Source organism: Talpa occidentalis, unplaced genomic scaffold (assembly GCF_014898055.3).
Source record: "Talpa occidentalis isolate TD23 unplaced genomic scaffold, MPIMG_talOcc4v2.1 talOcc4.17, whole genome shotgun sequence".
Lineage (NCBI taxonomy): Eukaryota > Metazoa > Chordata > Mammalia > Eulipotyphla > Talpidae > Talpa > Talpa occidentalis.
In genome coordinates this window covers 52,928,005-52,942,450 of record NW_023601754.1, presented here as the reverse complement: position 1 = coordinate 52,942,450, position 14,446 = coordinate 52,928,005, and the positions used below count along the sequence as shown (strand labels likewise).

Below are 14,446 nucleotides of genomic sequence, written 5' to 3'. Positions count from 1 at the left end.
TGGGGCCCGTCCCCCAGAAAGGTCGCCTGGGACCGCACTTGCCCTGGGGGCCTCCAGGGTGTCAGGCCCGTCCCTGAGCTTTGTGACTGCGCTGGCGTCCTGGGCCTCACAGCTTCGCCCGGCAGGGTTGAAGAGACTGGACGCCGCCGCAGCCAGCGAGAGAGGCGTCCTCCCAGGAGGCCTTTTCTGGGAAGCTGCTGATTCTCCAGATTGGCTGGTCCTGGCTTGACTAACAGAGTTAGTTCACTTCTGATCACGATCTTTCTCCCTCCTGTTTCAGCCGGCCCCACTTGGGCAGCGTCCCCGATTTCCGGTTCCCGGTGGCGGACGGCCCCGCAGACCCCTACGGCAGCAGCGCGGTGTTGCGGCGTCCCCAGAAGGGCCGGCTGGCCGCTCTGCGCGATGAGCCCTCCAAGGCAAGGCCGTCCTCTCCCTGCGGCCCAAGACGGTTGGGGCCCATGCTGCTGAGTCACAGTCTCGCTCCCCCTCCTTGCTCCTCTTTATTCTGGCCAAGGGTTTCTTTTCAAAGTCACACATAGAAGAGCTGGGGTGCAGGCTAGAGGTGTAGGGTGTGGGGACGCTGAGGGGATTCACTAGACAGAGTAGGGGGCCGAACGGGCGGATCCACTGAAATACACTGTTGAGGGGAGCAGCGGGGAGACAGGAGAGGTCTGCGGTGCCCTGTGGGTCACACCCTGGCCGGGATCGAACTCAGGCCATCGTGATGACAGCCTGAGACTGACCCCTAGGCCACCTGGGAGGCCCACTATCCTTTTTTTTTAGGACCAAAAGTTCTGGTAAAATGGGACCTCTCTGGCGTGCGTCTGTGCCTCTGCATATTCATTGGCTCCACTCAGCAAGCGGGGGGTGGGGGTCACTGAAGCAGTGGGGAGAGGTGGGTGCCCTTGGGTCTCTGGAGAACTTTCAACCTCTCGGGAGCAGAGAAAGGCAGCGGTTGCTGGGGGAGATGTGGGGCTGAGGTGCTGCGGTTTCCTGCTTACTATCTTAAGAGGGGAGACGGGAGAGGCGCCGGTGGGAGCGACGCGGGAGCAGATGGGCCACCCGGACAGCGAGGCGTGGTGATGGGGGAGGGCCTCGAGGGGCGCGGTGTGCTCGGCACAGGGGTCACGGGAGCAGGGCGGCTTGCGTGGCCCAGGCCCTGGGGAAATGCCTACCCCAGGAAGGCAGGTATGGGTGGCAGGAGGCCCGAAGGACAGCATGATCGCCCCCTCGTTCTTGAGTATCGCCTCACGGCGTCGGCAGCTTATAAACGTACCTGATTCTTCCAAAATCTATTCAAAATGTGTTAGGTCTCCAATAGTTTTTTTTGAAGTTGCTGTGGTGGCCGGTGCTGTTTCTGCTGTGGCTAAGCGCTGGCGTCCTTGTGTGCAGGTGCAGACGCTGAACGAGCAGGACTGGGAACGCGCCCAGCAAGCTAGCGTCCTGGCCAACGTGGCACAAGCCTTCGAAAGCGACGTCGATCTGTCTGATGGCGAAGAGGACAGGGACACTCTGTTCAGCTCGGCGGGTCTGCTGTCACCCAGCGGGCAGGCCGATGCCCAGACGCTCGCCATGATGCTCCAGGAGCAGCTGGACGCCATCAACAAAGAGATCAGGTATCGCAGGAACCTTGCCCTCCTGGGAGAGGCCCGCGAGTGCTGGGGTCAATCACCAGGTCCCTGAAAGGAAAGCTTGCTTCAGCCTGTGGTCAGACCGCAAGGCCCACACTTCCCCTCGGAGGCTCCTCTGTGGACCCGGGTGTCCTCTCAGTTGTGCCTCCGCTGCCTCTCTGGAGGTCTGTGGAGGAAGGGGTCCTGCCCACCCCCAGAGCTGGTGGCCCTGCTGGAGAGCACCGAGGGGAGCTCAGTGCAGCTGACAGGCAGGGATGGTGGCGCGTCACTGGGTGTGAGAGGGTGAGCCTTTCGTCTACCCCTCCCAGCCTGTGTGGCCCCTGAATGCTGAACCCCAAGCACCCGAGGTGCCCGGTGGTACATGGCATTCTGTGTCTCCACGCGGCCGGCATCCTACCTGCCGCACCCTTGGGGCATGTCACTTGGCACCAGGAAGAGAGCAGCTGAGGCAGGTCCCACTTCCACATGCACTGCACTGTCACCGTGCCGTGAGGAGCGCTTCTGTCAGACACTGACGGCTAAGGATCCGCGTTTGGGTCTTTGCAGCCGTCAGCATGTAAAGGTGCTTCTGAGCAGTTAGAGAAGATATCTCCACGTGCCAATGCGGTGGAGCCCAGAGGCCTCTGTCTGGGGCGTGGCGTCAGGCCTGCCGTGGCCGCACATCTGTCTAGCAACATGGGGGGTGGGGGGGGCAGCCCTGCCCCTGCCGTGGGCCCACAGCAAGTGACCAGGGCGTGTGAGGTGATGCGGGCAGGGTGGCGAGGGGCTGTAGGGGCTGCGGCAGTCGGCAGGCTGTGTGGTGGCCCCGAAGAGCTTGGAAAGGTCTTTTCCCAGTGAGGCTGGAGGGGTGCAAGCGTCCTGCAGTCAGCTTTTGTGTTTGCAGGATCCTGTTATGTCACGTGACCTTTTTTGCGGTATCCGGTACAGCTACAGCGTTACAGTTACAGTTGCTCTGTACCTGACGTTCCCGGGATTTACTTACTTTATGACTAGAAGTTTCTACTCATTGGCCCCTTTCTCCTCTCCCACCCGCCCGCGCCCCACCTCTGACCTCCGCTAAGGTGCTTTCTGGCCGAGGAGCTCACTTTCCGTGCCGTCTTTGTGCTGGCGTGAGTGGTGGGTTCTGCCCACTGGTGTGAGTGGCAGGTCGCACCCACCACCTTGTAGATTTTTTTTTAGTTACTTTTGGAACATAAGCAGAACTTTAGTGGAAAGGAAGTTGCATTTACTAGGTAATAAATACCAGGTAATTATTTGCATAGTCGGCCTTTAAAACTGCCGCTTAAGCACCTGCACTTAAGCACCTGCACTGCCCGTTAGGAGGGGAGCCCTGGCCTTGAGTCCTGCATCCGTGCAGCACAGTTGTCGTGAACCCAGAGCCTCAGGCGAGGCTGCTAGCGAATTCCATCATGCTGTCTTGTTCAAATTCAACCTTTAAGGAAGCCAGCTCCTGTGGAGAATTAAGTGTCTGAAAATTCCTGATTGCTTTGTCGGTTGATTATTTTTATGTACGTAAGCGTTCCTGATTTCCGATTGAAAAAGAGATCAGTAAGTGGGCAGCTTTGCTCACGAGCAGGGAGCGTGTGTTGTGAGGTGCTGACGTCTCTGTGCAGCGGGGCTCAAAAAGCAGTGCCCCTGGGGGACACCGCACGGGGTCGTGGGGAGCAGCCCTGCAGCCCCAGGGAGGCCGTCCCGCCCAGTGGGCCGCTGGCCCCCGGCCTTCCTGGCAGAGATGCATGCGGGCTTTATCCTGACACCCGGCGTTGGTCTCTGAAGGGGGTGCCTGTCTCTCGTTTATTTTAGGTTGATACAAGAAGAAAAGGAGAACACAGAGCAGCGGGCGGAGGAGATTGAGAGCAGAGTTGGCAGCGGAAGCTTGGACAATCTTGGTCGTTTTAGATCAATGAGCTCCATTCCCCCATATCCTGCTTCCTCGCTTGCTGGCTCCTCCCCTCCCAACAGTGGCCGGTCCACCCCCCGAAGGATCCCGCACAGCCCCGCCCGGGAGGTGGACAGACTGGGCATCATGACGTTGGTACGTGCGGCCTCCCGCCCACTGCCCCCTCTTGCGCATGCCTGGCGTCGGCCTGGGTGCTGCCGGGTGCTTTCCTTCCCCACCCCAATCAGGCGCGTCCCGTCCGCTGAGGCCCGAGGCTCCTAAAACCAGCGAGCACGTCGGTGCTAGCGGGGCGACATGAGGACCCCCACACTGCCTGGCAGCGTGGGCGCCGGGCAAGTGGCCACAGCCACAGGGGAGAGCGTGCATCCTCCAGGAACGGATGGTTTAATGCACGTCAGGATAGGCAGCCGCCTGCCAACAGGACGGCGTCAGTGCCATCTTTAGTCTTGACCCTGGGGCCTGACAGGAGGGCGCGGGTGCAGGGTCAGGCCCATGAGGCCTCGGGCCCGGGGGGCCAGGCCTGTATCCATGAGAAGTCAGGCTGCTTCCAGGCCCCTTGGGAGCAGATGCGCGTCTTTGCTTCCCAGCATCTAGAAATGCAGTGACCTCTGGGCTGCTGGTGGCAACATGTCTAGCCCGAAGGGATGCTGTGTGGTCTGTCACCTCTGGTTAGGTGCTCTGAGCTGATCGCCTGTTTACTGGTGAGGCCGTTGCCTGTTTTCCACTTTTAGCTATAATTTCTGTTGTCATTTTTTACTCTCAACTTCCATTTTCAGTCGCTTCATTCCCCAACACGTGGTTAAGCCAACCGCGAGTTTGAGTGACGGCACGAAGTGGCAGCTCTAGACCTTCCTTGACACACAGAGGGCCCTGTCCCGGCACAGGGGGAAGGCTCTAGGAGAGACGCACTTACCACGCCTGAGCCTTAGCTGGGCGCTGGGCCTGTGTCCTGATGAGGTGTGGGGTCCCAATGCAGGTGGGCGGTCCCCGGCTCTCACGGGGGGCCACAGTCCAGCTTGCTTCCGGGGGCATGGCCCTCGGTGCTCCTTAGCGGATCGCCCGTGGGCCGAGTGCCTTGTGGGAGCTGCGGGCGTGCCAGTACCCCAGAGAGCCCGGCGCCTCTGCAGCCCAGGGGAAGGCCCAACTCCAGGTCCCCTGCACATCCGCGCGGTGGCAAGGGGCGGCCTGAGTGTGCGCACAGGCTGCGGCCCACCGTGACGTCTGCCACCTTTTCTGCAGTTGACACCCTAGCTGACTAGCCCATGTGCTAAGTTCTGTGACTGTCACCGTGGCTTCGTGCCGGTGCCATCGGGACAGTCAGTCACGGCGGAGGCTCCAGGCCTTGTTTCTGTCGTTCCCTGCGGGGCTGCCGGTGCATCCGCTCTGTCTCGCTTTCCATTGCCGCGTCTGCCTCCCGCCCGCCTGCTCGCTCGCTGCTGTCCAGCCTTGCCCGGCCAGTCTCCTCCAGCCCCTTCCTCCTTGCCACGCACTCGGCCATGGCCACTGTGTGGACACGGCTGTGTCTGACCGCTCACCGCTCACGAGTGGATTTGGCTTCATCTTCATTTCTCATTAGAAAGTGGTTCTTCCCTACTAGTGGCGGATTTTAACCCGCTGTGGACACAGCTGGCTTGTCCAGGGGGTTTTCTCTGCGTGGGTCTGGCTGACTCGTGGGTGGAAGCGCCTCACATAAGAAAACAAGCCCGTTGCTGCCACCCCTCCGGAGCCTCACAGGGCGATGCGCTTTCTGGTTCTGGTGCTTGTGGCCGAGGCCAGGTCTCCGCCGTGCCGAACCCCTGCACCCACGCCTGTAGTCGACTTTCTTAAAAAAATTAAAATTGGAACCTACAGCGCGGCCACCCTGCTTGCTGCTCTGCTGGCCTTTGCCCTCCACGCGCTCCCAGGGCTCCCCAGCCAGCCGCGCCCTTATGCTGGGCACGTTGTAAGTCAAATTCTAGGTAAGGATCTTACACGAGTGTGTAAGGGGACTTGCAGCGGCTTCCTCACCAGAGTGACATTGTAAAGTATAACGTGTTTCTCACTGAGGAAAGAAAGTGAGGGGCGTGGCCTGGCATGGACAAGGTGAGGGCCCTCCGCTAGGTGAGACGCCGTGTGTACTGACAGCGTTTGTTTTGTAATAGGGTTTATCTCCCTGGGGAGTAATTTATGTTGTTCCTCTATGAAATGCTAACACGTTGTGTTTAAAATTGTGCGATGAAAAAATATTCTATTTCCAGTTAAACACTCTTCTAAATAGTACCTTACATCTGTCCTGCCATTTAAAAAATATATTTGCCTGTACTGATTCTTGAACTTGTAACTTCAAAGTGTGCAGTAAATCTGGTTTCTCTTTATTTCTTTGCATGCATCTATCAGCCTAGCGATTTAAGGAAGCATCGCAGAAAGGTAAAACACCTGGTGATTTACACGCCCCTTTGCTTACCGCGCGTCGCGGGTGCTGCCGCCCATGGGGATGCAGAGGGGGCGCGCCTTGGCTGGGACACTCCCGCCACTTCTGTGGGCGGCCGCACAGGGGACAGCCACTGGTGGTCTTCATGGAGGGCGGGGCAGGCCTCCACCCTCCTCCTCGTTTGCCCTCTCCTGGCTGCGTGCTTTGTTTGCCCAGGCGTTGGGTTTGTAGAAGCGAGAAACTGGCAGCTTGCCGTGGTGTGGTGTTGGGGATCCCACGCGAGTGGCCCTGCCAGCAGCGTTGAGTACGGACGTGGGGTGTGCTGGCTGTGCCGAGAGCCCCAGAACCTGCCGCCTTGCCCCTGTTAGAACACCTCCCAGACGTGACCCTGAGCCTCGGGCCACCTGTGTGCCCCGAGGTGGGGGCGGTGAGCACTTAGCGCCTGTGGCTCGGGGTGCTCTCACCCCTGCCCAGCACCCCTGTCAGTGAGGCAGGGCCAGGAGACAGTGAGCTGGCCTCTGAGGGAGCGCAGTGCAGGGACAGCGCTGTTCACCAGAGTGGCCTCTAACTTTTGTGTTCTGGCCCACAGGTCAGGCCCATATCCCAAGCCAGCCAGAGGCTCCCAGGACAGTGCTGCGGCCCTGTCCCTTGGCCAGAGCCATGACGTGTGTGCCAGCGTGGGGGTGGGGGCACCCAGCGGCAGTGGCGACTGCTGGATCACTTAGCGCTGGCAGTGACGGTCACCTGGGTGTGTGGCTGCCCCCTGGTTTGCTGTCTGGTGCAGTGACGAGCACGACAAGCCGCCCCTCAGTGTGCTCCGGAGGGCCTGGCTGCCCTGGCCGCTTCCTGGGCAGCAGCACCCCCTCCAGGCAGGGGGCAGAAGCTGCCTCCAGAAGTACCGCCTGCTCCTGTGCCCGACACCCACCTGGCTCACTGCCTGGCCCCTGCAGGCCTGCTGGGAGTTGTCGTGGTGAAGCAGGCGAGGATAGGGAGGCGCCTGGGGAGGGCCCACCTCCTGCCACCTGTTGGCTGCATCGAGGTTGTGGCTGCTCCAGCGTGCCCCACAGCCTGCTCCGTGTGGGCTTCATTTTTTACATAGTCATTTTAACCTGAGTCTGAAACCTGTCCCCGCGGAGTTTACATTGGGGATCTCTCGGCAGGCACCTTTGTTGTCTGGTTGGGGTCGGGAGCCAGGAGGGGGTACAGCACCCACATGCCCACCACAGGGATGGCTCTCCCCCATACTCGCCGCCTGCGGCAGCTTCTCCCAGCCCCATATCTGTGGGGGTTGCTTGGCCTGTCCCAGGGTCCAGCCCAGCCTGATCTCCATGAGGAGCTGACCAGGCCGCCCTGCCTGGACCCCGGAGGCCTTGATCTGCTCAGCAGTTCTGTGGCCACTGCCTCCGTCCATTCCACCCTCACATTCCGCCCCTCCCCCACCCCCACCCCCCCCAAAGAAAAGAGAGGTTGGAGGAGATCACCTTTTCATGAGACCCGGGACGATTGGCCATATTTTCCATCGTCAAGGCCTTACTGAACAAATTCGTTTCTCAACTGCCTATAAGTACCTCGGTCAGTCATTTTCAAGGAATATCAAGAAGTTCAAGGCAGACACATCTGTTTGGGGTAAAGAGTTTGTCCCGGTTCACTCTCGGACTTCTTATAGGTACAGCAATTCAGCCATTATTAGAAAAGATACTGGGTCCCGGCCGTACCCCACATGCCCCCGTGCAGAGGCTCTGCCTCGCTGGCCTCTCTCCAGAGGAGGGGCGCTGGTCCTCCCACGTGCCTTGCAGGAGCCCCATGTGTGCTCTCAGGCAGGCTGCAGCTCCTGGCTGGCCCTTCCGTGGGGCCCCGCGGTGGCAGAGGATTCTGGGTGCAGAGCTGGCTCAGGACGAGCACACCCCCAGCGCCCGTCTGCGGCCCGCGGGCTTCGGCAGGCTCCCGCTCACACGAGACAGCCCTTCAGGCGACTCTCGACTAAAGGCTCGGCGCACAGCATGGCGTATGGGCTTTCGAAGCAGTGTGTGATAATGATGTAAAGCCTGTGATTTTGGGGGCACGGTCTGTGGTTGCCTAATCCTCTGCTTGCCTCCATCCACCAGTTGCCGGCTTCCCGAGACGAGGTACGCGACGACAAGACCACCATCAAATGTGAAACCTCCCCCCCGGCCTCCCCGCGGCCCCTGAGGTTGGACAGGCTGCACAAAGGCGCGCCGCACACGGTCAGCCACGAGGACATCAGGGACGTCCGGAAGTAAGGAGCAGGGCGCGGCCATCTGCACAGCCCCCGCTGTGGCGGTCTGTTCCCAGGCATTGATCCTCCCTTGGCGGAGAAAGCCAGAACCGAGATTTTCAAGGGGTCCCAGAGAATTCAGCTGAGCTTATTAAAAGGGCATTCTCGGGACGCCTGCCCCACCCAGCGCGGCCAAGTCCTGCAGGACGCGTGTCTGGCCAGGGCTGCAGCTCTAGGAAAATGTCACTTCTCGGAGCCCCTGAGTCCCCCGAGAGCCCACTTCTGTTCCTGCTGGAGCGTCGCCAGGCGCTGGCCCGGAGGTGCTTCTCTGCGAGAGACCCCTGCCCCTGGGCAGCCTGGTTCCTGTGAGCCGAGAGCGCTGCCTCCCCGCCCTGCCGTGGAGCGCTTCCCCAGGACCCATCGCTGTCTTGTCCCCTCTGCTGCTCCTCCAGCTGCCTCCTCTTGAGGTTTTGTGCTGTCCCAGTGGTGCCCAGTGAGAGGCGCCTGGGTCGGTGAGAGTGGACACCCTGCGCCGGGCCCTGCTCTGTCATGGCCAGTCAGGAGGCCATTGGCGCGGCTGCCAGCAGATGGGCGTCCTTGCTCACGAGAGGCGCCTAGGCCGGTGGCCGTGCTGTCCACACTGGGTGATTTGCCGTGGGCCTGCCTGAGGACCAGATCCATCAGCCCCTCTGCTTCCCACAATAGCACCCAGCGTCGCACCCCTGGGCCCTGCTGTGCGTCCACGTGGTTGTGTCGGGGCTCATGTGACCGGGAGCTTGAGGAAGGCGTGTTAACAGCGTGGGGCGACGGGGACAGCTGTGGGCGACGGCACTTGTTCAGGTGGTTTTCTGTCCTCAGCTCGACAGGCTCGCAGGATGGCCCCGTGAGCAACCCCAGCAGCAGCAACAGCAGCCAGGACTCGCTGCACAAGGCCCCCAAGAAGAAGGGCATCAAGTCCTCCATTGGCCGCTTGTTTGGCAAGAAGGAGAAGGGCCGGCCCGGACCCGCTGGCAAGGAGTCCTTAGGACAAGGTGGGTGGTTCCCGCCACCTGAGTGCCTGCACTGATGCCGGGGTGCCTGCTGGCAGGGGCTTCACGCCTGGTGAGCGGCTGAGGCCTGTGCCCAAGCGCTCCTGAGGCCCCGGCAGAGCCTGTGGAGGGGACACTGGTTGCCTGGCTGGCCAGCTTGATTTTCTCCTTTCTTGAGCCACTCTGCTTCCTTGTAGGTGGCATTTCAGAGACAGAAAACTCATCTCAGGATGCCTTGGGACTCAGCAAATTGGGAGGACAGGCAGAAAAAAATCGTAAACTTCAAAAAAAGTAAGTTTTTTTTCTCAAGGTTTATTTATTTATGCATATGAGAGCTGGGTGCAGGCCAGAGGTGTGGGGGGTGAGAGGATCCACCGGAGACAGAGTGGGGAGCAGAACAGGCAGACTGATTGAAATCCACTGCTGAGGGGAGCAGTGGGGGAGACAGGAGAGGTCTGCTGCGCCAGGTGGGTAGCTCCGTGGCTGGCTGGGGCTCGCACTCAGGCTGCAGTGGCTGGCGATAGCTTCATAGTGTGGAGACTTATCCCCTGCGCCATCAGGGAGGCCCGAAAAAAGTCATTCTCTTATTATTGTCCTGCTTGCTGATGGTTTCCGGACGGGCTGACCTCTGGCCAATGTTCCGTCGCGGAGCATCGCTCCAGCTGCGTGGGTGCTGTCCTCCCAGAGACCAGCCTTGGGGCTCACTAAGCTTTCTGCATGACTTGGTGTGCTCACGCGATCCCCGAGGATGTGCGTGTGGGCCTGGTCCGCCTGTAGCTGACCGCACGGTGGTGGCAGACAGCAGGGGCTCGGGCCCTGAGCGAGCTGCGCACAGAGCTGCGTGGGCCTGTCTGGGGCGTCCCGCCTGGGCTCCCGTCTGTGTCTGCATCGCCAGGCACAGTGCAGTCAGCAGCCAGCACCCTATCAGGCAGGAACCCCGCTTCCCTCCAGCGCAGAATGTTGGCCAGTACCTGGAATTTTCAGGATTTGCTCTTCATGCTGTGCGCGGACTCTTTAACTTTGTAACCAGATAAGTTTTAAATCTGAGTTGTCTTGAATCTGAAAACAAGGGATAGCCGTGAAACTGGTTTCCTGAGAGGAACCCGGCTGTGTGCTGGGATCAGGCCAGGAAGGGGCAGCCTGCACCTCCCGGCCTTGTCTGACCCAGAAGCGGTGTGTGTCAGTTGGCCGCGCCCCAGGCCAGCCAGTAGGTCCCAGATAGGCCGAAACAGTGCCCAGGACCCCACTGGCCGAGCCGAGCCCTCTGTGCACAGAGGAGGCCGTGTGTAGCCTGACTTGAGAGTGGGCCAGGAGACGGAAACCTGGGGGCGCCGACCTGGGCGCACCTGGTGGGGTCTGTGATTCGTCTGACTTGGGGACAGTCGTCTGGACATGCCTCAGTGGCGTGAGACCCCCACTGGCTGGGGCCCGGGCTGAGAGCCGTGAGCCCAGGGCCCCTCCGCAGAGGGCTGCTGGTCTTTAGCCCCAGAGCTGCCCGTTGATTGTTCTCCTGTGAAATTTGCTTCATTCGCTTCTCAGCAATCACAGAAGCGATCTCGCTGGCTCACCGTTGATTCTCTTCGGGGTGCAACAAACATTGTCCTTTCTCTTACATTCATGGAACTGCTGGAAGCCCAGTGCTCTGGTTCCCTGCCCGGGGGCATGCTGGAGACCCTTGCAGCAGGTCCTCGCGCCGTGTAAGACTTGTCATGTGGTGTGGGCGACTGCCGCCTGGCTGTGCACCTCCCGGTGTGGTCGGCAGCCCTGGGCCTCGGACACCGGCCTGGCGCTGGGCCCCGTCCTCATCCTTTCTGGACACAGATGCGTGGCGCCGTCCCCCTGTAGCTGCTGCCTCCGGTCCATGCCCGCCACACAAGTTGGGTTTCCTGCCGCGTCGGGAGTGTGTGCTGGCTTCTTCCCAATTCCTGGGCACGTGTGTACCGGGCTGCGTGGGACAGTCCCCGCTGGCTGGGCGCTTGCTGCGGCCTGGGAGTGTGGGTGGCGGCGCACCCCGAGGCGGCAGGCCTGGCTTGCTGAGCGTGGGAGTTGGCGCACGGGCACGGCCGTCCCGCCAGGCCCTGCTCCCCTTGGCCTGCCCCTCTGGGTTGAGAGGGTGGCAGCGCTGACGCACCCACGTTCTTCTTCACGATCGAGGAGCTCTGCTTATTTGAACCCCAAAGTTTGTCTTTTTTGCTTTAACTGCTATGAAGCCTTGCTTTGCCTGCTCCGGCACGGTTCCTCCAGGTAACCCCGGTGTCGTCTGGAGGCCTCAGTTGAATTTAGACACGCCGTTTTCACTTGAGGCGCTTCAAGCTTAGACACTAGAGAAGCCCAGCGCTCCTCAGATACACTGACAAGCCACGTCTACAAGGCAGAGACCGACGCCTTCTGCGGGAATCGCTGCGGGCTTAAAGGCTTAAAGGCTCAGGACTTATAGAATGACGTGGGGCGTCCGCGCCCGAGCTCATGGGCCGTCTTATCCGGTCTGGCCATCTGCCTTCCCGGGCCTTCGTCTTTAGGGGTCGTGTCTTCTGGAAAGTCTGCGACAGGCGGCACACCGGAGGGAGGCATGCGTCACGCTGTGTGTCCCCTCTGACAGCTGTCACGAGCAGCAGAATCGCTTTTAAAGCGTGATGTCTGTGCCCGGCTGGAGTGCTCAGGGTTGTGGGGCAGTGTGCTCCCGGCTTGTGAGCCGGGGGCTGCTGGGCCTCCCGCTCACTGTGGTGGTGATGGGATTGTGTCCTGGCTCGCGCTTCCTGCGTCTTGGTAGGAGCTGTTAGGATGTGCAGTCCGCAGCGGCATCCACAGGAGGCCACGTCTAGCGACCAGCGGGGCGGCGCAGGGTGGAGATGGCAGCTGCTGCCCAGCCTCGCTCCTCGTCGCACAGAGGTGGGCGGCCTGGCGGTGGCAGCGTCTCTGTTCAGACCCCACGCAGCCTCCTTGTTCAGAAAGGGGGCAGCGCTGGCCTCTCCCTCCAGCGGCCACTGCCTTGAGATGAGGCTCTGCTGGGCGTTGTTCAAGTTGGTAAGACTATCCTGCAAGGCAAGGAAACCTGCAGTGCGGACCAGATAGCGCAGGCGAACGGCGAGGAGGTTCCAGGAAAGCGATGAGACTTGAAAATTCACCGGATCCTCCTCCGCCAGCTGGTGCTCTGTGGGTGACGGTGCCTCTTTAACCCTGCGCCCCTGTCACTGCAGGCACGAGCTGCTCGAGGGGGCCCGGAGGCAAGGCCTGCCCTTTGCCCAGTGGGACGGGCCGACAGTCGTCGTCTGGCTGGAGGTATGTCCTGGGCATGGGAGGGGGTAGGAGGAAATCGCATGCGTCCTGCGCTGGCATGACCTGCGTCCTCCCGCCTCTAGCTCTGGGTCGGGATGCCCGCCTGGTATGTGGCTGCCTGCCGAGCAAATGTGAAGAGCGGCGCCATCATGTCCGCCCTGTCGGACACGGAGATCCAGCGGGAGATCGGCATCAGCAACCCCCTGCACCGCCTGAAGCTGCGGCTGGCCATCCAGGAGATCATGTCGCTGACCAGCCCCTCCGCGCCCCCCACCTCCAGGACGGTACGTGCTAAGTCCCATTCAGGGCTTCTCCAACTGCGTGGGCACCCAGCGTGCGCTGCGGCGGTTAGTGTCCGAAACAGCACGCGTGTAACTGCGCGAGTTGTGGGGGGGGTGGGGGGGGGCGCCCTGGGAGGCGCTTCTGCGCTTCATAGGAGCTCTGAGAGGGCAGGGCGTGCACACACGAGTCTGTCAGAACTAAAAGGACAAAGCTGGCTCCTGGGGCGCTGCCACCATGTTCGTGGCACTTGACTTGATGGGTTGGGACCCTTTTGTCTGGGTGCTGCAGGCCCACCTGCTCAGGGTCAGCAGTCTGTAAGTGTGCAAGTGCACCCACTTGTTGTCTCCGCTCACTGACTGCTCCCCGCCCGGGAGCACCCTGAAAGTCCTCACAGGGTAAGAAGGGCTCTAGTGAAGAGACTGGGTGGTTGAGATAAGGGCAGATGTGGACGCTGTTGAGGGGCTCACCCCCAGTCTGCTGTCCGTCCACGCTGCAGAGAACAGCTGAGACTGGGGCACTCGGATTCAGGGCTGCCAGCAGCTTTTCCCACAGGGGCTAAGAGCCCATCTGTGTTCTGTGTCTCGGAGACGTGAGGAGGTGAGCGGCGCCCACGGCCCACCCACTGCTCACCAGCCTTGTCCCGGAGGGCATGTCCTGGGTCTCACCCTCCGTGGCCTTCCTGCCAGGGGAGGTGCTTTAACACGTGTTAGCGAAGGCAGCTCCTTATGAGCCCGTGGACACAGGGCAGTGACGGGCCTCCTTCTCGGGTCGCCACGCGGGTCATGTCAGCCCTACTCCCGCCTCTTCAGCTCCCCCAGCGCGGTCGCCTGGCCCCGGGGCCTCTCCCGGCGAGGTGGCCCCAGCCCTTGGGGCTCCTGCTGAGACTTGTCCTCGCCTCTTGGAGCTCGGCTCTGCACTGCGCTCCTCTTGGGCCTGTTTGGGTGACGTGGTTTTAAACGTGTAGCTTCACGGTCCCCCGAGAACTAGCCCCAGCCCCAGGAGTACAGTGCGTTCCCCACCTCTGCGGCCACCGCCTCTCAGGTGGTCAAGCGGCCTCGACGTCCCGGGCTGCACTCCTGACAGTGCAGCGTCACCGCCGTGTGGCCTCCCTCCAAGGGCCAAGAGGGCGGCGCTCTGTGTTTCTCTCCACGGCGTCTCAGGCCACTCGGGCGAAAGAGTGGCTTTAGTGCCGCCTGCTCTCTCGCATGCCCGCGCTCACATGTCTGCCACCTTCCCTCCCGTCACTGCTTCCCTGGCCTGGGATGTGCTCGGTCACTGGGTCTCCCCAGACCACAGGAAATGTCTGGTTAACACACGAAGAGATGGAGACGCTGGCAGCCACGCCACAGACGGTCAGTCGCGGCCCCGAGTGCGCCTCCCTCCACCCGCTCCCCCCTCCACAGCCGCCCAGTTCTTGGCCTTTTTGTGGAAAACAAAAATGTCCCTTTATGTTTAGTCGCTCTGGATAAGCGCTTCCTTTGGGTATTAGGTTGATGCGATGTCTAATAGAGAACCCCTGTATTGTTTTGGGATTTCCTACCAGCTCAGGGGGGTAGACTTGCTCTGCTTGCCATCGTGTGGCCGCGCCCTTTGGAATGGCTGAGGTGCCCTCCACTGGGCAGCTGGCCCACGGTTCCCGGCGGTGCTTGGCCTGGGGCTGGCGCCGTGCATGAGGCCCAGCTG

General features: G+C 61.2%; 1 protein-coding gene across 2 annotated transcripts in view; it reads left to right on the top strand.

The window, feature by feature from the left end:
- The window catches only part of PPFIA1 (PTPRF interacting protein alpha 1), a 54,072-nt gene that overhangs the window by 28,349 nt on the left and 11,277 nt on the right, over positions 1-14,446 (top strand). For both annotated transcript variants that reach the window (XM_037517409.2, XM_037517408.2), the window contains 8 exons: positions 281-416; positions 1,393-1,616; positions 3,435-3,666; positions 8,047-8,198; positions 9,036-9,208; positions 9,403-9,496; positions 12,403-12,484; positions 12,565-12,765. In XM_037517409.2, coding sequence (XP_037373306.1) covers positions 281-416; positions 1,393-1,616; positions 3,435-3,666; positions 8,047-8,198; positions 9,036-9,208; positions 9,403-9,496; positions 12,403-12,484; positions 12,565-12,765 — 1,294 coding nt within the window. The remainder of the gene's footprint in view (positions 1-280; positions 417-1,392; positions 1,617-3,434; positions 3,667-8,046; positions 8,199-9,035; positions 9,209-9,402; positions 9,497-12,402; positions 12,485-12,564; positions 12,766-14,446) is intronic.